This window comes from Felis catus, chromosome D1, assembly GCF_018350175.1.
Source record: "Felis catus isolate Fca126 chromosome D1, F.catus_Fca126_mat1.0, whole genome shotgun sequence".
NCBI classification, from domain to species: Eukaryota; Metazoa; Chordata; class Mammalia; order Carnivora; family Felidae; genus Felis; species Felis catus.
Window position 1 is genome coordinate 58,586,549 of NC_058377.1, and position 21,481 is coordinate 58,608,029.

The window sequence follows — 21,481 nt, forward strand, 5'->3', positions numbered from 1 at the left end:
CATCTTCCCCATCAGGTAGGGCCCAGCCCAGCTCTATAGGCCCCTGCTGGGGGACATTGCCTGCTCATAGGAGCCCCAAGGTGGGGTGCTCCATCATCCTGGATACTTCTGGAAACATGGTCCCAACAGGGTTTGTTCCTTCCCCGGGGAGCTTGGCTGGGCTGAAGTTCTGAGCCTCAGAGGAGGCTCCCTGAAGGGAGAGGCTTGTCCTGCTTGCAACCCCTATGCCAAGGCCCATCTGCCCCAAACAGAGGCAGCCTCTGCCTAAGTCCTAGGGGGCTCCATGGAAGTACATGGAGGGAGACGTGATCAGGAGGGCAGACATGCCCCCACCTTCACTTAAATCAACCAGGTTCCAAGCTGACCTGTACTATAGAAGAAAAGGTTCCACTATTCCTAAGAGCTTGGAAATACTTCCCGGAGATGAACCCCAGACTTTCAAGGCTGGCCTTCTAGACTCCCCAGGACCCACTGACTTCTCCAAAAATCAGGAGCTTCCATGGCACCCTAGACACACCATTCCATCACAGGCCTCTCTACCTTCCTGGTTCTCTCTGACTGAAAGGCCTGGCCTCGTTTCTGCCAGTCAGTCCTGCTGGTTCTTCAAGGCTCCAGCCACATTAGCCTCCCTGACCCTCACCCACCTTGGCCTCCTTCTGATCCTCAGTTCTCAGACAAGGCTCCCCACCTCTTCCTGGGGTAGGAACCTCTTTCTGTTTGTCCTATAGCCCACATGCTAACCCTGCCCATGTAGGTACCAGTGGGCAACAATGGAAATGAATTTTAAAGGTTACCCTGGACTCTCCACACGCATTACCCAGGCTGATTCCAGAGTTAATTACCAGGGCTAATTAGAAAAGCTGGGGAAGCTGTGTAGTCAGCTCAGTTACTCCACCAGTGACAGTGAGCAGGTGGGTCCTCCCCCTGGGAATGAGGTCCCACTCCAGGCAGAAAGTGGGCTGAGGCCCTCTCCCCATTCACCTGGTTCTGGCATCCACTGCACAACCCAGCTCACACGTTGGGCACTCAGGGGTTTCAGTGCAGAGATGAATTGCTCCGTCTGCATCGCCCCAGGGGGATAATGACTATTTACATTACTTGTTAAGCTGACATCTGGCTGCCCGTATCTACTCCAACTTTGCTGTCATCAAAGCTTGCTCCAGGGAAGGTATGAGAGGTTCTCAGGCTGGGTCCTCACTGCTGATATCTGCATAAATGTCTTTGGGAATACAGAAGTCTGCTAGGAATTGAAAAGAAGTGTGTGTGTGTGTGTGTGTGTGTGTGCGCGCATGTATGCCTACGTGTTGTGTACCTCTGCTTTGCCGATGCTGGGATAGGTGGGGGTCTACAGTCAACTCACCCCATGGCATGTGAATTGTTTGTTTGGGTGTGTAACCCCCTTCTAAACTGCAGGATCTGCCAGGACTCCTCTCTGCATTTCCACCCCAAGCTCAGGGTCCAACGCTGGCTGGTTCTTCTCCAGCACCCAAGGCCCAGGCTTGGCCACATGGAAGGTGGCCCTATGACTCAGGGGAGGAGGTCACAGTGCTGCCTGAGGCCCAAGAGTTAAACTCATGGGACAGGGCTCAGAGCTAGGGGCCCAGAGGGAGACAGGGGTGGGGGGAGGCGGCCTGGGCTGGCTGCGGGTCCGGGCCTCTCTGGGCTCTTTGTCCAAATATGGAAGGTTTTTTTGTCTCCATTTGAGTCACGCCGGCCATGGCCCAAGAGATCTGCTTTCCAGATACTGCAGGCGGGACCGCGCCAGCGCTGCCTGGCCTGCCCCTACCCACCCCTCCTTCCCCTGCCTGTTGCTCATCTCAGCGCCCTTCCAACCCAGAGCTTTCTCTAGAAGCAGGGAGCCCAGCACCCACCTCAGCTGTACTCCAGCACCAAGAGAAAGGTCTCTGGGCAGGTGGTGGGAGGAAATACTCATTCCCTCTGCCTGCCCATCACCTCCTCTTGCACCCCAAGGGGCCCTCATATGCAAGTAAGCCATTCAACTAGTATTTACTGAGCAACCACTATGTGCTAGTTCCTGGGGCTAGGACTGTGTGCTGCAAATCCAGTCAGTGGGTTTCCTATGTGCAAAGCGGAATCCACTCTCTCCTCCCACACAGTCACCTTGGTGATGGCACCACTGCCCACCCAGGCAGTCCTGACAGCCAGGAGCCTGGGTGACGTTCATGGATCCTGGAACCTGATTGTCTGGGTTTCAACAACAATTCCCCACTTAGTTTCCCTAACCCAGGCAAAGTACTTTATCACGCTTTGCCTCAGGCTCATCTAGAAACAAGGATGATAGCACCTCCCCACAGGTAGTTGTGAGATTGAATGAGTGAATGCATGGAAAGTGCTCAGACCAGTGCCTGGCACACAGGAAGAGCTTGACAAGCTTTGCTACCACTACCTGTGACTCCTCAGCCATGAGTCGCGCCATATTCAGTCAAATACCGTGGGCTAGACCTCCTAAGACTTTCCATCCACTTCCTCCTTGATCTCCCTGCTAAATTAGTCAAAATTCACTCCTGCAGCATTGGAGTGAGGCCAGGCTAGCCTCCAATACCACCATGTCTCTCCTTCTGAGCTCTGTGACCTGAGCTAGGAGCCTCACCTTTGCTGGGCCTCAGTGTCCAGTTCCCCCCTCCCACCCCAACTCAGTACTGGCTTGGGACAGCACCCTTTGCCCATCTGCCGGCTCTCACCTGCCTGGATGCTCAGGCCTGTGATCCCTGGGGCAGAGCCAAAACAGGGCTGGATCTAGGGGGTGGGAAGAGCTCAGAGTAGCCTGGGAACTCCCCAAGGGCAGGGCCCAGCTCTTCTCCTCCTGCCTTCCCCACTCTCTCCATGACATTTATTTAATAAATGTGTTTTGATGCCCCGTGTGCCAGGAATAGGAGGGTTTGGCAAGACCAGAAACATGCACTGGGTTACGGGATGAACCAGGGGCTCCACCCACATCTCTACACCCCAGAACCTTTGAGTTCTTTCGTCCTCCGCCCCCACCCCCCGCCCCGCCCAGAAGAAAGGGGTTGCAATATCTGTGAGTGGAGCCGGGGGTGGTTCCTGATACTTAGGCTGGGATGCCAAGAGGACACCTCCCTATTCAAGGCCCTCTTCTGAAGGCCTGGTCCTGGCCAGGGGCCTCTGTCTGGCTCGGTCAGAAGCAGGGAGATATAGAGAAGAGACACAGCCAGAAGGGGCGAGGCTGGGGGAGGAAGGCAGGGAGGACAGAGAAGGGAGGAGAGAAGAAAGCCCAGAGCTCCAGTAAGGGAAAGGCCTGATGTAAGAAGTGGACAAGGGAAGAGGTCCTCCGCAGCCCAGGCCCTGGGTCCAGGTGAAGAGGTGGGGCAGGCAGGATAAGGGCTTGCCCCGCCCTCCTCCCTCCACCCCCCCCCCCCCCCATCTCCTCCTCTAGCCTTGGGGCCAGGCCCAGGACTATTTTTAGTGCGGGGCTGAATTTAGCTGTTCCCTCGGAAATTCCTCACCCGCCCCAGGCAACGCCCCCGCTGGCCTTGGGGAGAAGCCTGAAAGCTCTGGTCCAGGAGGAGGGGAAAAGAGACCCAGGCGCAGCAAGGAGCTAGAAGGGTACTTAGGCATCTGGTGAAGAAACTGAGGCTCAGATCAGGCCCCAAATCTGAGTTACTCCTCTCCCTACAGCCTGCCCTATTCTCCACGAAGGCCTCTAGGACTGCAGGGCCACAGAACAGCACTTGTCTTGGAGTCTGGTACAAATATCACAAGGATACTTTGTCTCTGACTGTAGGCCCCACTGTAAGCACTGCTAGCAAGATGGCCTGCCTGTCCACACACCAGTTGCTCTACTGCCAGCTCCCGAGAGCCTGCACAGTCCAGAGCTTTCCTGGACTCCACCACATCTAGGATTCCCACTTCACAGATGGGGAGACTGAGGCTGAGTGACTGGTCTTGGGTCATAGCTAGCAAGGCAGCACAGGCCTGCCCCTTCTCCCCATCCCCCCAAGCTCCCTACCCAGGCCACTCCCAGGAGTGGGATTGGGGGTGTAGCCTGAAGCTCTGCTGTTCTCTGGTGACCCCACTGAGAAGCAGGCACTTCCGCTGCAGCAGGAGGGACTGAAGTTAGATAGGACGCATATGGGGCACAGCAGCAAAGACCCGAGCTGGCTCAGAGCCCCCTTACCCTTCTACAAATGCAGAGGAATGGTCTGCTCTGCTCAGATGACCCTGCATTCTGTTCCACTGCCACATTCTCTAACTCAAATAAGGGAGATGGGCCCCACTACCCACCCCCCCCCCAGTTTCTAATAGGGCCCCTGAGCCTAAATTTAAATTGCCAGATTTTACCTCCAAATTATCTCCCTAGTCATCCTTTTCTCTCCGTCCCTACATCACCTGTACCCCTTAGCTTGGGCTTCTTATCAGCTGCTTTCTCCAGTCCATAACCAGAGGATGTTTTTTAATGTGTCCATCTGGCACTGCTCCTCCTTAGCTCCTAAGCTTTCATGGTTCCCCACTGCCCACAGGACAAAGCCCAGGTCATTTAACTTGGCACCAAAGGCCTTCAACCTGGCTCTTGTACACACAGCCTTTCCCTGTGTGCTGTGGTCAGAGACCTTTCTGCAGACATGGATCGAGGCTTCTTTTTCCTGCCTCATTTAGTCCAACTCCCTAAAATGCCAAGTGAGCCATGCCACCCTCCCCCTCAAGAATTCCCAGTGCCCCCTTACACCCAGCAATCCAAGTTTGGGGTTGGAACAGCAGTGAGGTGCACAGGGCAGATTGCTGCTCCTGGTCTACTATGGCTCAACCTTGGACAAGACCCCTCCCCTTGCTGGGCCTCAGTTTCCCGTCTAGGGTAAGGGATGGTTAGAAGACATCGCTGGTTTCTAAAGATCCTTCCAGGCAGACCTCCTGGCATTGAGGGCCCTGTCCCTATTCTTCTTCTTCCTGCCTCCTAGCCTACCAAGAAGTTGGACATCTCACCACTATGCCCCACACCAAGGAGACGGGAGAGACAGAGGGGAACAGTGAGGAACCAGAAGTGAGAGAGACTTAAGTAACACAGGCAGCCAAGAAAGACGGAGTCAGTAGGATTTTTGAGGGGCCGGGGGGGGGGCACGGGGGGGAAGGGTCCCTTCCTGTCCTACCACCCCTTCCCTTCCACATCTGCTCCTTGACCTTCAGTGCCCTGTCCTGGGAAAGGACTGGATGTTTGTTCAAGGGGGCTCAGGGGGAGGGGTCTCAACAGTCCCAGAAGGCCAGACTGTGAGGCTGGCTGGCAGCCAGGACCACCCCCCCCCCCTCCAAGCCCGCCTCCCTCCCTCCCTCCTGCTCCATGCTGCTCTGGGGCAGGGCCTGCTCACCCCCTGGGAACCAATAAACAGGAAACAGACACCAACCTGGTGCTTGCTCCCTCAGCCTGGCCCCCTCCAACACAGTTCCCCTACTGGCCCAGGACCTGCCCCGCCTCTCCTTGGCCCCAGAATCTCAGAGCCAAGAAGTAACCATCTCAAATGTACAAACAAAATCAAGCTAAGAGGTATGGACTCCTGGAAAAAAACAGAATCCTTCATCCTGAAACCACAAGATTCTACACTCTTAACTGGCAATCTCAAAAGCACATGCCCTTAAAGTGGCCACAGTTCTGAGAGCTTCTAAATCTAGGGTCCTGGACTGACAGGGCAGGCAACTAAGGCTCAGAGCTGAGATACAATGACTTGTTAGTTTTCACTCAATGAGTGAGTTAGAGTCAACTCTGACATGTCAACCCTTATCAGTCCAACCCCAAAGCCCACCAGGCACATAGACCCTCAGACCCCCTGGCTTGGAAGGGCTGTGAACCCTGCTTCAGAGGCAGGTTCAAATGGGTCTGGGGCTCTGACCAGAGAGGGCTCAGGCTCTGTTAAGCCTCCCAGTTTGGGGCTGGTGGTAACAAAAGAAGAGGGGGAGCTGGACTCCACCCAAATACCCAGCCCCTCTCTCTCTGCCCACCTGCCCCCTCCAAAGTCCCAGGCTACTGGGCCACTGACCCTACCCAGTCAGGACCCTACCTGCTCTCCTGTCCAGAGCTCTGTCCTCTGCTTCACGGCTGGAAAGAGATGCTGAGCATTCCAGAGTCAATGTCTATTAGAATCTTAGAATCCTAACATCTGAGCCTCTCAGTCATGAGGGCAGGAACTAACACTTCTTGAGCACCTACTATGTGTCAAGACTTCTTGGCATGATTTCATTTAATCTCAACAATAATCCTTGGGGGAGTGAGGGGGCAATGCAGAGGAGTCTGTAAATGCTTGCCCTGGGTCTCAAACCAGCCTGGGGGATGAAAGGATCTGAGCAGTGCTCCTTACCCTCCACATACCAGGTCCTGGGAAGCACCTCGGCCTCTCAGGCCATGAAGGAACCTGACAGATCCTCTGGTCCAACAGCACCAGGTCACCAATCCCTAACATGGAGCTCCTGGCACACGAGGTGAGGGAGCTCTTCCTCACCCAAGGTCACTTAGAGCAGCCTGACAGAGATGTAATTCCCACTCCCTCCCTAGACCCTCAACTTCCCTCTTTGCCTTGCCTCTAAATCCTCTGCTAACTGCCCTTCTTGGAAGCTGCTTCCTCCCAATTTTTAGTCAGAAAGCTCAGGGCCAGCAACCCCTAAAAACCAAGCCCATCCATAAGTGACCCACTTTTGTCCCTCTCCCACCAGGCCAGTGCTCAGCCAACCTCTCGACCCCATCCACCTCAGGGGACTAGCACCCTTGTTGAAAAGCGTTGGTAAGCAGGGATGATGTCCCAGCTTTCCCTGTGTGTCCCTACTGTCCATTAAGGGTCTCAACAATTGACTGCAAAATGAATGAATGACAATTGACAAATGAACATCGGAAGAAATGAATGTACAATAGATGTAGTGGGCCTGTGGTCAGAGGCTCTGCCTCATGCCCAGTACCTACGGGGGATTTGGTCTCAGGAACCAACAGCCTGGCCCCTCTGTCCACCTGTTGTGGGCAGAATAATGACTCCCAAAGATGTCCATGTCCTAATCCTTGGAACCTGTGAATATGTTACCTGTCACAGCAAAAGGGATTTTGCAGATGCGATTAAGGATTTTGAGATGAGGAAATTCTCCTGCATGATCTAAGTGGGTCGAAAGTAATCACCAGTGTCCTTATGAGAGTAAGGCAGGAGGTATAGAGTGAGAGAAAGATTTGAAGGTGTGATGCTTCTGGCTTTGAAGAAGGAGGAAGGGGCCACAAGACAAGAAATTCCAGCAGACACGATAAGCTGCAAAAGGCAAGGAAATGGGTTTTCCCCTAAAGCTTCTAGAAGAAACACAGCCTTATTAACACCTTAATTTTTAGCCCAGTGAAACCCATTTCTTCTGACCTCCAGGACTGTAAGATAATATTTGTATCATTTTGAGCACTAAATGTGTAGTAATTTGCTACAGCAGCAACAGGAAACCAATATACCACCTGTCTGCCAGCCTAGACTGGAATCAGCTCATGTCCCTCTGACCTCAGGTGCCTGTGTAGATTCCGCACGCACTCTCTCCCTGCCTAGGGAGAGTCTCAGAGCCCAGGGACGGCCCCATGCCCTGGACCAACTTTTAAACTCCTGGCAGCAACAGCATCACCCCAGACTAAGCGCCCCAGTTTGCCACAAGTGTGGGGAGAGCCTCATCTGTGTGTGTGGTGGAGCCTGGAACAGCAGCTGGTGGCAAGGAAAAGGCCTTGGGGGCTGGACCTGGTGAGGCCCAGCCCCACTTAGCCTCAGTCTCCTCAGCAGCCTAATGGCACTTCAGTCTACAAACTGGGATCTACTGAGGAAAGCTATTGCCCCTGCCAGCAGCCCCGTGGGGAGGTTTTATCCTTGTGTCCAAGAGCATGGAGGAATCTGTGGCTCTGGTGGGAAGGGACTTATTTAAGGCCACACACCAGGAAAATGGAGAGGCTAAGACCAGAATCCATCTCCTGACCCCCAGTGCAGCCTCTATGTGCTACCAAGTCATTCCTGGTGACCTCCCACAGCTACTGGAGGGGGAGGTCATAGATGCCCCTCTTGGAGCTCAGATACCCTGGCTGGGGCTCCAGGCCCCTGCATGTCATGGGCTGGGGCTCACTCACTGCCCAGGGCCCAGCAGCCTGGCAGTTTTCCTCTGCCTCAGTCCACCCCTGGAATGCCCCAGAGGCTTAGGGTGGAAGTGGGGGGAGAGGATCAACTCCCATGGCGGGGGCATTGGCTCCAATAGGCTCTTGCTTCCCAGGAGACCCAGAGCCCCTGTTTTAGGGCCTGCCAGCAAGGCGCCAGGCTGCCTGGGCACATTTCCCAATAAGTACGCCAGGGCTTCAAGCCTTTCTGGGAAACATGGGCTCCCCCTTCCCCCACCCTAACACAGCCATTCCAGCCAACTCTGCTCAGTGGGAACTCTGTGGGACCAACGTATGGCCTGGGAGTCAGGATACCTGGGGCCAAATCCCATACTTGAACCACAGGGCATTTAGGCCAACCTCTGTCCACTCTGGGCCTGCTTCTTCATCCATATATTGGGACCATGGCAATGCCCACCTAGCTGGAGGACCAGATGGGGTGGCATGAGCTCCCGGTCTCAGGAAAATGCAAGCTGGAGCTGATGGGTGTCATGGTGGCTGTAGAGGAGACACCAGTGGGATATGGCACTGTGGCTGTCCTCACTACGGCCCTGTAGTGGTTCCCCTCTCCTATGTTTTGAACCAAGCCAATGTAGGTCTGCAGGGGGCAGTCAGTGCAGCCTACAGCCCCAGTACACCCTGGGGACTTTATCAACTTCCCCCTCCCCACCCTAATCAACCCCTCACACACTGCCCAGCAATGGGTGCCACAGTAGCTCTGTGTTCACTTTGAACGCTGGGATCCAGTCCCTCACAAAACCCTTTGGGCTGCAGCAGAAACCCACTACCCTACCACCTCTGTCCCAGCCTAAGCCACCATCAGCTCTCACCCAGATATTCCAGTGGCCTCCTTACTGGCCTCCCTGCTTCCACCGTGGGCCCCGACAGAGCAGCCAGAGCAGACCTGTGAAAGCCTAAGTTGGATCAGGTCACTGCTCTACTCACAACCTTCCCAAGGTGCCTGCCCTGTCTCACTTCGAGTAAATGCTGAAGTCCTCCTATTGGCCTATGAGATCTACCTCAACCCTGACCCACTTCCACCCTCCCTGACCTCTCTGACCTCATCTCCTACTTTGCTCCATCCACACAGTCCTCTGGATAACTTCTCAAACACACTTCTGCCTCGGGGCTTTTGCACTTGCTGTTCTTCTCTGCCCAGAATGTACTTTCCCTGAGATGGCTAGCTGGTTGCCCAGAATGTTCTTTCCCTGAGACGGCTAGCTGGTTTGCTCTCTCACTTCCTCCAGGCCTCTGCTCAAATCTCACTTCCTGAGAGAGGCTTTCCCAGACTTCTTGATCTAAAATAGTACCCTCTCGGGGCGCCTGGGTGGCTCAGTCAGTTAAGCATCTGACTTCAGCTCAGGCCATGATCTCACAGTCTGTGAGTTCGAGTCCCGCATCGTGCTGACAGCTCAGAGCCTGGAGCCTGCTTCAGTTTCTGTGTCTCCTTCTCTCTCTGCCCCTCCCCTGCTCATGCTCTGTCTCTGTCTCAAAAATCAATAAAAATATTTTTTTAAAAAATTGAAATAGTACCTTCTCCCTGTCATTCTCTGCTCCCTTAACCTACTTTCTTTTGCTCCCCAGCCCCTAGTGAGGTCTCCCCACTAGTCTGGAAGCTCCATGAGGCCAGGACTTTGTTTTGTTTGCTACTGTGTCCTCAGGGCCCCGGAGGGTGCCTGGTATGTCTAGGAGCTCAGTAAGTATTTGTTAAAGGGATGAATGCATGGCTCTATCGTGGGTCACCCAAGTCTCTGATAGAAACTCCTACCACACACAACCTGTCATGTCTTTCCTGTCTCCTAGACTTTGCTCATCACTGTGCCCTTCTCCTCCTAGAACCCCTCCCTCTCTTCTCTGGCTATATAGATTCTTCCAGTTTTCAAGGCCAGGCTCCAGGCATAGCCACCTCTAAGAAGTCTCCCCTGCCAGCCCCCAGACCAGTTCTTCAACATCCTTCAGTCCCTTAAGTCTGCTTTTAGATTCTGAATGGTCTGAGTGTCTGGTTCCCCAGGACTGGGGGTGCCTCCACCCCACCGTGGGGCAGCATGTATAGCCTGAGATCACAGATGGAAAGGAATGAAGCAGGAAGGGCAAGTCCCTACACTGGGAGGGTGCTGGGGACAGAGCCTCCCAAACCCAGCTGGTCCTGGAAATGTGGGGCTGAAAAATGTCAGACTCAACCCTCGTCCATCCCCCAACTCTTCCATTCTTGGTGGGGGACCCATTCCTGGACTGTACTCCCTCCAATAGTCCAGGGCCCTTAGGAAGGAGTCGGCCAGGGGCGGGGGGGGGGGGGTAGTTGGGGGTGGGAGAGGGGGGAATAAACAGAAGAAAGGGACCGCCCTCTGCCTGCCCTCCCCATCCCACTCTCCTCTGGGTGACAAGACATTTAATTATAGATATTTGATATCACTCAGAACTCCAAATGTCCTAATTGCCTCCCCTCCCAGAACCAGTTTCCATGGAAAAATCACAGCAAAGAGCCAAGGAGGGAAAAGAGAGAACTCCCACCCCCATGGGTTCCCTGCCAAGGGGACACAGAGAGAAGGAAGGTGATGAAGGGCTGCAGCCGGGCAAGTCGGACAAGCCGGGGTGGGGTGGCGGGGGAGGCATGTCTGTTGGGGCAGGGGTTTGGTGCTTGGGCCCAGCTGTGGCTTGCCTTGCCGTGTGACCTTAGACCCAGTGTTCTCAGAACTGAGTCTCAAAGTTCGTTCCACTCCACCTCCAGGTCCCAGTGAATTAAATAACCACCGGGAAGGTGTTCAGGCTATTAGGGGTATGCAGGTGACACGCCCCAGGTACCCCCTGACTGCACGCCCCTTACTCAGATGGCAGGCCAGTCCCACCAAGAAACAGGGATCCCTTTGGCTCCTTCACCTCTAAGACACTGACCTCCTAGGACTCGGTGGGAATCTAACAGTCTGCAATTCAAAGAATCCAGCTCTGGAAGATTCTCACAGTTTCCACATCCGAAGAATGAAACATTCCGAGTATCTGGCATATAGTAAGCACTTAATAAATGTTAGCCACTGTTAACTGCTAGTCCAGTATGCTAAAATTCTGTGAGTCAATCCATCTAGGATTCTGAGACCCAAGTCGTTTCCTGTTTCTGGGCTATAGTTGTCACATTTGTCAAATGTGTTCAGGTATCAGTACCTGAGGGCAGAAAGTTGGGCTACAAGACTCAGTACTTGAAGGCCAGGGTAGGGGAAGCACTGGAGTGAAGAGTCTGATCATCCGGGCCATTGTGGGTGTAAGTGGAAACGACAAGGGGTGTGGCAGGGCAGGGCACGGAGGCTCCAACAGCTCTGCCTGCTCCCAGCAGATACGCAAGCAGGTGTTCAGAGAACAAAATGACCACGAGTTATTCCTCATTCCCTGGGCTCCTAGGCTCTCACAGCTGTTGCACGGAGCTTTCTTTCTCTTCCAGCAACACTCCAACACTTCCTGTTTCCCTTGACCACTCTGCAGGCTGTCTTCCCTACAGAGCTTCGAGACCACGCAGTCTAACACCCCACTGTACAGATGGGAAAATCGAGGTCCAAGATGACTGTCCACGTCTCAGAGCAAGTTAGAGGTTGAGCCAGGCCTGGTACCCAGGCCACCTGCTCCCAGTAGGGATACGCCATGCAAAGGGCAAATAGAGACTCTGGGCTGGGAGAGACCTGAGTTTGAGGGACTCCTCAAAGCCTGGGTTGGGTCAGGGGCCACCTCTGCCCCCCAGGGACTCTCCTGTTAGCCCCTGGCTGGGTTCAGCCTAGTTTCTGCCTCATCAGCAAAGTGTGAAAGCCTCTTCTCTTCCCTTCTTATTCTGGAGCTCACACCACACCATCCCCACCCACAGCCCTGGGAACGTGACTGGAGCCCCAGGCCTGAAACAAGGGAACATTGTCTCCTCCATGGAGGCCAGTAGGAGGGGGTGAACAGCTGCTCCCCATCTTCCTGGAGGCAGAAGGAAGGGGATAGCAGAAGGGATTGAGGCTAGCAGATAGGAGAACCTCCAGGCTTTATGAAGAGGTTGGGGAATTAGGGGATGGTGAATCTCTTTTGAACCAATTCAAGTCTACCAGGTTATACTGAGGCTCAGAGTGCCCAACCCTGTGCTCAAAAACCAGTAGGGGGCAGGGAGGAAGGGCCAGGCCGGTCACTGAGAAGAGCTGTGGGCATGGCAGAGGGGGGAGTGGAGCCTGTTTTTTCCCTCTCTCCTGCCCCCAGGGAGGAAGTGATCACACCAGCCACTCACCGTATAATCGCCTGCCAGACAGAAACCATTACCCCCATTTTACAGAAGGGGAAAGTGAGGTATAGAGCAGGGGTGTGACTGATCCTAGCCCACATGGGATCTGGAGCCTAGGCTCAAACTCTGCTCTTCCAAAGACAGACTCACTCATTCTCTCCTCTACAAGGCAAGAGGGGACATCAAGCTGGGTCTACAAAAGTGGGAGGGCTAGAGTAGGTGAAGCTTTGGAGGCCCGAGAGAGGCTCTATGCTGGACAGGGAGAAGCCTGTGTTATGGACAGACATGGTGGTGGAGGGGGCTAAGCTTCTTGCCGAAGTTGGGTGGGACAGGCAAACAATATGAAGGAAGGCAGGCCAAAAGCCACCTATTCTGCAAAAACTCCCACCTCCTCTCTGGGTCTTCATGCTTCTTCTCAGGAGCATCTCCCCCACCCCCACCCCCACCCCCACCAGTTTCCCTGAGTCCCTTGGTTCATTTCTGCCTTCTTCCCTAATTTAGCCTTCAAGGCTCCCAGAGGAGATAATTATATGGGAAAGGCAGCTGGGGAAGGGGCCTGGGCAGGAGCTGCCCTTGCTCATGCCCTCCCCCACCCCTATGTTCCAAAGACAGCTGGCTCTGAAATTAGGGGCATCAGAGCTGTCCTACCAAGCTCCCTTTTCCCCACTCCCTGCCTGCTGGCTCTCTCTGTGGTCTCTGTGAGAGACACCAGAGCCAGGACCAGGGGGAAACAGAGACAAGGAAAGGGAAACAAAGAAAGAGTTCAGAGGGGCCGTGAGAGTGCTGGGAACTGGGAGTGACCAAATTAGTCCAGGGTTTAGGGTTTCCAGGCTCTTCACACAGGCCCACAACACAGTGGGAATGCAGGCCATGGTTGAAATAACCCTGAGCCATCCCCACACTAGGCCCAGAACCCAACACCCAGAATCTAGCTTCTAAGTCAGATGCCAGGGCATCATGACACCTAGAACTTATCTAAACCCACAGCCAAAACTCCAGGGACATCTGAAGGCAGAAGGAGAGCCCTCAGAAAGATTGAGTCCCCAGGGCTTGGGGTCTGGCAGAGGAAGGGGGAAGCATTTCAGTCACCAGAAAGGGGGTGGGGTGGGAGAGATGAGAGCTGGCAGGATGGCGGGGGAACAGTGGTCCCACCCTGACCCAGAGAGGCAGCCCTGCCTGTGGGGGCTGAAACCACTCCCAAACTCTCTCAAGGCCCCTGTCTGCTGAGCTTCAGCAGCCTTTTCTCTGTCCCTGCCCTCCCCTACAAGCCCCCACTCTAATCAGAAGAGGTTCTGGCAGACCGCAGGCACCAAGAGGGCCTCAACTCCAACCTATGAACTGTCAAATTTGTGCAGCACCAGCTGGATGGAGACAAGTAGCACCTTGTCCACAATCCGTGATTTTACAGATGGAGAGGTTGAGTCACAGAGAAAGCCCAGGGCCACCAGTGCACTTTATGGAATCTTCTTTGCTCCTCCATTGGTAATGCCTGTACCTCTCCAATTCTCCCAGGCCCAGGAACAAACCCACATTTTGATCTGCCACAGAAGAACCACATGAGGAAGTACAGACCTATGTCAGCTGTGGGCCCCAAACCCTAACATCCTAGAAAGGGGCTGGCCGATAGGGCAGTAAGACTCAGGAAAGACTCTCACACCTCCTTGGGTATTTATAAAAAAGAATCAGACCGGAATCTCTAAAACCAGTCCCTGAGAAATAGCTAAGGACTAGCTAGATTAAACCTTTTGGAATTATCACCGAGAATACCTTGAAGCAGACAAGAACTTTTGACATCAGCACCCGCACAAGCCTTTGGGGCCTGAGTAGACAGGAGCCCTGTGTCATTAACATTCTTAAAACTATCTGGGCACTTCCAGGACCAGAGAAGCCCCCTTAGACCTGGGCACCTACCTAATGAGCACACTCAAAAGGCTCCTGTGTAAGTCAGTGCATATGGCCCTTCTCTGGCCCCACCTCTAAAGCCCCCCACAAAGGACTCACCACCTGTGGCTTGCTGCAGCACTTGCTGGCTGGGACAGGCTCATCTGGAGCCCTGGCTGCCTCAGGGGACTTGGCCTCAGCAGAGGGCGGTACAACAGGGGTCAAGCAAGGCATATCCACCGGTACTGGGGCAGGAACCTCACCAGGGTGGAGGGTCAGCATATACTGCTTAGTGACATCCTCGAGTGATGGTGCTTGCAATGTGGAGTGGGTTCTGGCAGGGAAGCCCATGGGCTCTGGCACAGCCACAGGGGGGCCAACGGAAGTCGGTGGCTCAGGTACCACAATAGGTGTGAAGGTGGCGGGCACACTCGCGTGGCGAACGTGTTTGGAGGACAGTCGGGCCCGAGACAGGCTGTTAGTCGGGTCCTCATTGCCTTCCTCTCTCTGGAGTTCCTGATGACTGCTCCGGGCTGGGCGTTTCTTGGAACCACGTCGGATGAGCCGTGGGGACAGAACATCAGCCAGTTTAGGGTCAAGGTGGAAGTCACGGTGGGCAGTGGAGGAGGCAGGTGGGGTCTTGAGTAGGGCCCTTTCAGACTGCGCCCGGCCCCTGGCAGGACTGGGCTCTTCTGGTTCTGCCTGCCGCTCTGCAAGAATGGGCTCACTGCTAGACGGAGGCAGCATGGGTTCAACCTCTCGGATGGGCTCCCCTCCAGGGCCCTCAAATCCAGGCCCAGCCAGCTCCCCACGGCGGCTGGGGTCACTCAGAGATTTCTTCTTGGGGGCTTTGCCAGCAGCCCTGTCATCTGCCACACACCCCAAGGCACCAGGCCCCTGAACAATACTCTGAATAACTTCCTGGTAACCCTTGCTCTCTTCACTGCCCACAGACCAGTCACTGTGGCCACTGGTCAAGCCCTCATCCACAGGTGGGGTCGCTGGAAGTCCTGTCTTGGGGCTCAGTGAGCCCAAAAGGTTGCTATCCATGGAGAACCCAGAGGGCTCCTCAGAGGTGGCAGCCCGGTGGCGCTGTGGAATTGGGTCACTCAGAGACCTGTAGGCCTCCCCGGCCTCTCCATTGCTCAGTTCAGTCCCACCAGGGCCTGAAGGTGGGATTTTCCGTCTCCGGCGGAGGGCACCTGGTGTGGGAGGGGTATCAGGGGACACTAGGGCCCACCCTCCCAGACTATCTTCAGCCCCAGGGCCATGGTGGTTGGTCTGGGCTGAGGATGAAGAAAGGGGTCGCCACAGCCCTGTGGTACCCAGGCTGCAAAAAGCTGAAACAGGAGGCTCAGGGTCTGCCCCAATGCCCTCATCTGTCAGGCTAGACTCAGGGCCAGAGAGCTCCTCCTGGGACCGCTGCCCTTGGGTCATGTCTCCTGCCCAGTCAGGGCTTCCAGGGGGGATATCACTTCCATCATCCTGCTGGGCACCCATTCGCTGGATCTTCTCAAAAACCTGACGGGCCTCTTGCACATACTGATCTTGGACAACCAGGGGCAATGGGTCCTCCTCGGCACTTGGGCCTGCCAGCAGGAGCTCAGAGGAGCTGGGCTTCAGGGCACTGGTGCGGGATAGGCGGCGGGCCACAGGCTTCTCAGAGCAGGTAAAAGACTTTGCCCTCCGCAGAGTGGCCGTCAAGTCTTTGAGTGTGGGCCGGGTGCCAGGTGACGCTGCGGACGGGCCAGGCATGGGCCCAAGTTGTCCGCAGGGGCCGCTTGCTGCTGGTGAGTCTCTGCCATCCAAGGGGCTGCTCCCAAGATCATTGGGGCGCCCACCGGGTTTTCGGACCCTCAGCTCTGAAAGGTCTGAGCGAAGGAAACTAAGCAGCGTCAGGGTCTCGGAGGCGATATCTGGATTCGACAGGGACTTCCGCTGCCGACTCTTGTCCAACTCCAATCCTCCATCTCGCAATGCCCTCGTGGTGCCCACAGGTCCCTTGGTGCGGGTTCGAGGCTGGGGCCTTAGGAGGAGACCTTCTCCAGCTCCAAAGCTAGGCGAGCGATACATGCCCCAGCCCCCAGAACCCCGACTAGCCCATGGGTCCTCATCCTTGAGGGTCTCCGTGCTGGAATAACGGCTGCTACCACGGGAGCCTGCTGGGCTGGCTAGGTATGCGGGAAAGCTCACCTTGGCCACGCGGAAAGCTCCCCCCACAGTGTCAGACATGGGCCGGAGTCCCTCCTGAGGACCTGGTACACAGGGAGGCGAGCCAGTACCCCACTCCCGGGGTCCTTCTTCACTAGGGGCTCTTGGAGATTTGGAGGGCTCAGGACTCCTGGCTCCCCCTGCTGAGTCCATGCTGCCAAGATTTAACCCATAACTGTGTGGCCTACAGTCCTTATCCAAGAAGGAGCTTCCAGGCCTGGGTCCCGGCCTCCCTTCCCAGCGGTGGCCACCCTCACCGTCTTGGTCCTCCTCACTGCCCGAGGAGTGGCCTCCGTGGTAGGCCGGACTCTGAGCCCCGGGCGGCGGCGGCGGGACCTCCTCTTCCTCCTCGCTGGAGCTGGCAGCCCGGCTGCGGCTGACAGGATAGGAGGAGGCGATGGAGGAGGAGCAGGAGCAGGAGGCCCGGGCCCCGGCCTGCGGTTGGGAGAAGCTATGCCAAGAATGTAAACCATCCGCCGGACGCTGCGCCCGCTCCTGTTGCTGTTGCTGCTGCTGCTGCTGCTGCCGCTGCCTCCTCCCCTCGGTCCCTGGGCCGGGCAGCGGCCGCGCGGAACGCAGGCCAGCCAGGGGGAAGCACGTCCGAGGAGGTGGCGTCGGTGGCTGCCGGGGCTCCCGGGCCGGAGGCTCCCACACGGCACCGTCGGGGCTGGGCGTTCCCGAGGCCTCAGAGTCAGCACTGGGCCGCCTGGAGCCAGGGCCTCCGAAGAGCTTGCGCATCTCGGTGACGCTGGGCCAGGCCCCGCGCGCGGCACCCTCCGCCGCTTCTTCCGCGGCCCCGGGGGAGACGCCCCCGTCTCGGGCCCCTGAGTGGTCGTCGTCCAGGCGCGGCGCGTCGAAGCGCCGGGAGAGCTGGCGCACGGACGGCGAGAGGCTGCGGAGCGGGCGCGGCTGCGCGGGGGCGGCCGGGGGCCCCGACGCCAGTTTGGACACGCGCCGGGAGGGCTGGCCCGGGACGGTCGCGGCCGGCCGGCACGAGGCGCGGCGCCGCAGCCCGGGGGTGTCCGTGGCCTCCTCCCTCGGTCCGGGCCCGCCGCTCCAGCGTTCGAGCAGCTTGAACGAGACGCTGCGATAGAGCGGGGGCCGGGGCGCCCCGTCCGCCATGGTGGCAGCACTCACTCTGGGGGGGCTGGCCTCGGGGAGCCGTGGCCAACCCCCCCCAACGCCCTCGCCGCGAAAGGAGCGCAGCAGCCGGGGTCCGAAGGCCTGGGTTCTGCAGCAGCAGTGTGAGGGGGTTTGCGGGGAGAGGGCGCAGAGACCCGAGCAGAGGTTTATCTGCTGCGGCTCAAGTTTCTGAGGCCGCGGGCGGCATCTGCTCCATCCAGCGCGGTCCCTCCCGCCTCAGCGCCGACCCCCAGGACCGGCCCCCTCTTCGGCCGGTGCGATTCGGAGCATCGCGGCCCGGCCCGGTCCGGGCAGGATCCCAGTGCTCTGCTCCTCGGCTCCGTGCCCGCCAGCCGGCCTGCCTGCCTCCCCTCGCGCTCCCGCTCCGGCTCCCGCTCCCTCCCTCTTGGCTGCTAGCTCCTCGCTCCCTTTTGTTGCAAATAAACTTTGTGGCTGAGGAAAGGGGGCGGGAGGCGGGGCCTCGCGCCCAAAAGAGGGGGTGGGCTCCGGTCGCGCGCGAGGCTGGGAATCGGGAGTTAGGGGGGAGGGAATCGGGGAGGAGCTGAAAGAGAAACAAGACTGCTTGAGCACTTGCAGACCGAAGTAACCCTCTAGAGGAGCCCCCCTCTGGAACCCAGCAGGCCGAACTGCCCCGCCAAGGACTCCCTCCGGCACGCGAAAGCTCTCAGTGTGGTCAGATCCTCTGACATACAGCCGGGGCTGCGCCCCCACTGCGGTTCAGACGCTTTTGTGTGGTAACATCTTCTGCTCAAAGAAACCCCAACATGGCAACTTCCGACCCATGAACTGGTACACACCGACATTCAGGTACACTCAGAAACTCTTCCAGGTGGAAGGGGGCGGGACTCGCCGCCAGGGGGAGCAGTAGGCGCCACAGGAGACCTGGGCGCTAGCCGCTCCCTGCCCCACCCCTCACCCCGCCCAGGCCACGCCCCCCACCGGGCCCTTCTCTGTGAATCCCACTCTCCCAGAGAGCCCGTCCAGCCTCCCTTGCCCCCAAACGCCCCGCCCCTCTTACCTCTGCTGCCAGTCCAGCTCTGACCCTCCCACGCCGCTCCAGGTGCCCCACCCTCTGTGGCCACGCCCCCACCCCCCTCACGTTTCCAGCTGCCCACCCCTAGGCACGGCCCTCCACCTGCCCCCGCCGTCTCAGAGGCCCCTGTCCTCGCTGCTCCGCCCTGTGCCCCGCCCCCTCCTCTTGAGCTCCGTGATACGTGGCTCTTACGCCCTCTACCGGTCGGATTCTCCCCCCCCCCCCCCCCCCACATGGAGTACAGGACAGGTAAAGGTAAAGCGGTACCCATCACCAAAAATGGGAGTTTGGAAGACTTAATTTCCTTTACTTCTTTTCAGTCCTTTCCTAATCCCTTCAGCCGTTTCAAACCTAGTCCCTTCGCAAAGTCCCTTCTGCTTCTCACGCAAAACGAATTTCAACGGAAACGCCCTTGACTTGCCACTGCCAAACCAACACGACTACCTGTGGTCCTCCGCCCTCCCAACAGAGGGTGTGGGTCGCCTCTCCTGCTTCAAGCTGATCCAACCCTTGAGGTCCCCTTCCACCTCCGCCCTTGTCCGGCAAGTCTCTCATTGTACTGGGTACTGGGGTCTTCCCCACCCCTGCCTGCTTCTGCTATGTGCCATTCATCCTCAGGGCCCAGCTTACAATGCAAGGAAGCTCCTCAACATTTGAATGAACAAATGAGAGTTTATTTGTTCATAAACAATAACATGGGTTATCGTTGGATGTATGGGTTATATTATTTCATTCTTTTTATTTAATCCTCGAACCACCCTGGAGGGAGAAAATATTTCCTCTCTATTGGTCATGAAGGAGATGTAATTTTGACCACTGTCAAAGTCAGGAAATGGCAGTGCCTGGTATGACTCAAACTCAGATTTGAGGAGCTTTAAATGCCATGCTCCTCCAGTCTTCACCGGTCCCAGATCCCTGATAAAGAGGAGGGTTCTCTCTCCTTGAGCCCCCAGCAATCTCTTCCTCCTTCTTGGGCCTGGGCTCACCTGCCCCAGGAACAGAGGATAGTCTGGTCTGACTCATGCTCTCCTCAGCAAAAGAGGGCTGGGTCTGACTAGGCTGGCAGGCCCTGGAAGCAGGAGGCCCTGGCCCAGATGAGAGGTGCAAGGATGGGCATAGAGCAGGATGGCAGTCAGGGATTGACTCGGTTGAGGGAAATCTCTGTAGGGAGGATGCTCTCCCTCTTTGAGTTGAGACTAGCCTCCTATAAGTTTCTCACCTCAGCCTTGTCTCAGCTCTGCCTCAAAAGGACCTCTGTCCTTCACTGGGGAATTGATGGCAAGGAAGAGAATCCTGCCTGGCCTAGTGCCTCTCTACCCTTGCCTTGCTGTGTGACTTTGGATATATGCTTACACTTTTCTGGGCCTCAGCTGCCTCGTCTGAAAAGTGAGGAGTGGGTCTAGAGTTCCCCAAGAGTGCCTCTCTGACTCTATTTGAAGTCAAATTCTTGTTTCCTCTGAAATACTTTTCTACTCTTTGGGGAAAGTTTTGTTATGGTGGGGGAGACCCTCATCCTGACAGACACTGCTCTCCTCCAAAAACAATGGTCCCTACCATCTGAAATTTGTACTTTGCCAAACTTTTTCACATCCTGTCATATTTTGTCTTCACATCACTTCTGGAATAGAAGTGTATATTCCCATATCACAGATGGGCAAACTGATGGAGAGATGCAGAGACTCAGGTCACCTCAGCATCCTGAAGCTTGGCTTTGAGGTAGGCTGACTGAGGCCTGTGGATCAGGAATCCCCTTGGTGAGGGGTGAGGAGGGTGTTTAAGGATCTAGGCTGGGCCACCACCCAGTGGCACACTCACCCAGGCAGAGAGTGGCTTGGCTGCTTCCAGCACCTCACGAATCCTCCTAGCCCCAGTACCTTCTGATTCATGATGAGACAAAGTCATCTTCCAGGTACAGAGGGTGCCTGGGTGTTTTTAGCCCTTCAAAGACTCATCTAGGAGGTTGCTGGGAACACTGGGCACCAGGGTGGAGAGGGAAACATTTGTGGGAGTCTAGAGCTGGGCCCAATGCAGGCACCCTCACAAATGTGTCAGATGACCCTCAGCAGGTCACTCCCTTCCTCTGGGCCTCAAGCCCCTCACCTATGAAAGGAGAATGAAAACATTAACCCATCTACCCATAAGTCATGGTGCCCAGCAAGATCGGGGCTATAAAACCCTTGAAGAAATCAAGATAGGAAGGTTGTGATGGTCACAGTCATGGCCAGTGATGGCCCTTGGGTACTTAAGAGGGAGAAAGATAAGGAGTGAGAGGACCTCGAGAAGAAATGCCCTCCAGGGGCCACCTGGGTGGCTCAGTTGGTTAAGCGTCTGCCTTAGGCTCAGGCCATGATCTCACTGTTCATGGGTTCGAGCCCCATATTGGGCTCTCTGCTGTCACTGTGGAGCCTGCTTTTGATCCTCTGTCTCCCTCTCTCTCCTTTCCCCTTCCCCCACTCCCCTGCTCATCTCTCTCTCTCTCTGTCCCTTTCAAAAATAAACATAAAAAAGAGAGAGAGAGAGAGAGAGAGAGAGAGAGAGAGAGAGAGAGAGAGAAAGAAGAAGCAATAACGTCCAGGAAGGAACTGTCTTAGGGGGAATCTGACTCCTGACTCCATTCCCAAGTCAATTAGAAATGACCTGAGATTGTCCCCTTTCCTGTATAATTAGACCTCAAGTGGACAGTATTGGATTATTTATAACCTTTAGTTCATGACACATTCTCACCACTTCTTTAATTGGCTCCCACCACAAAACAACTAGGACCTCGATAATGTCCTACATCTCATCATAGAGGTTTCCTACCACCCATTCTCCTGCTGTCGTACCACGCAGAATAATAACCATTACCTCCTGTGTTCAG

At 56.1% G+C, this 21,481-nt stretch overlaps 1 protein-coding gene across 3 annotated transcripts in view; it reads right to left on the bottom strand.

Annotated features, from left to right (window-relative positions):
- Window positions 1-18,019, bottom strand: part of ARHGEF17 (Rho guanine nucleotide exchange factor 17) — a 58,295-nt gene extending 40,276 nt beyond the window's left edge. For 2 of the 3 annotated variants that reach the window (XM_045038770.1, XM_023239455.2), the window contains exon 1: window positions 14,355-18,019. In XM_045038770.1, coding sequence (XP_044894705.1) covers window positions 14,355-17,567 — 3,213 coding nt within the window. In that variant the 5' untranslated portion in view covers window positions 17,568-18,019. The remainder of the gene's footprint in view (window positions 1-14,354) is intronic. The other variant, XM_003992762.6, reaches the window with a different exon arrangement.
- Window positions 18,020-21,481: the final 3,462 nt, after the last annotated feature.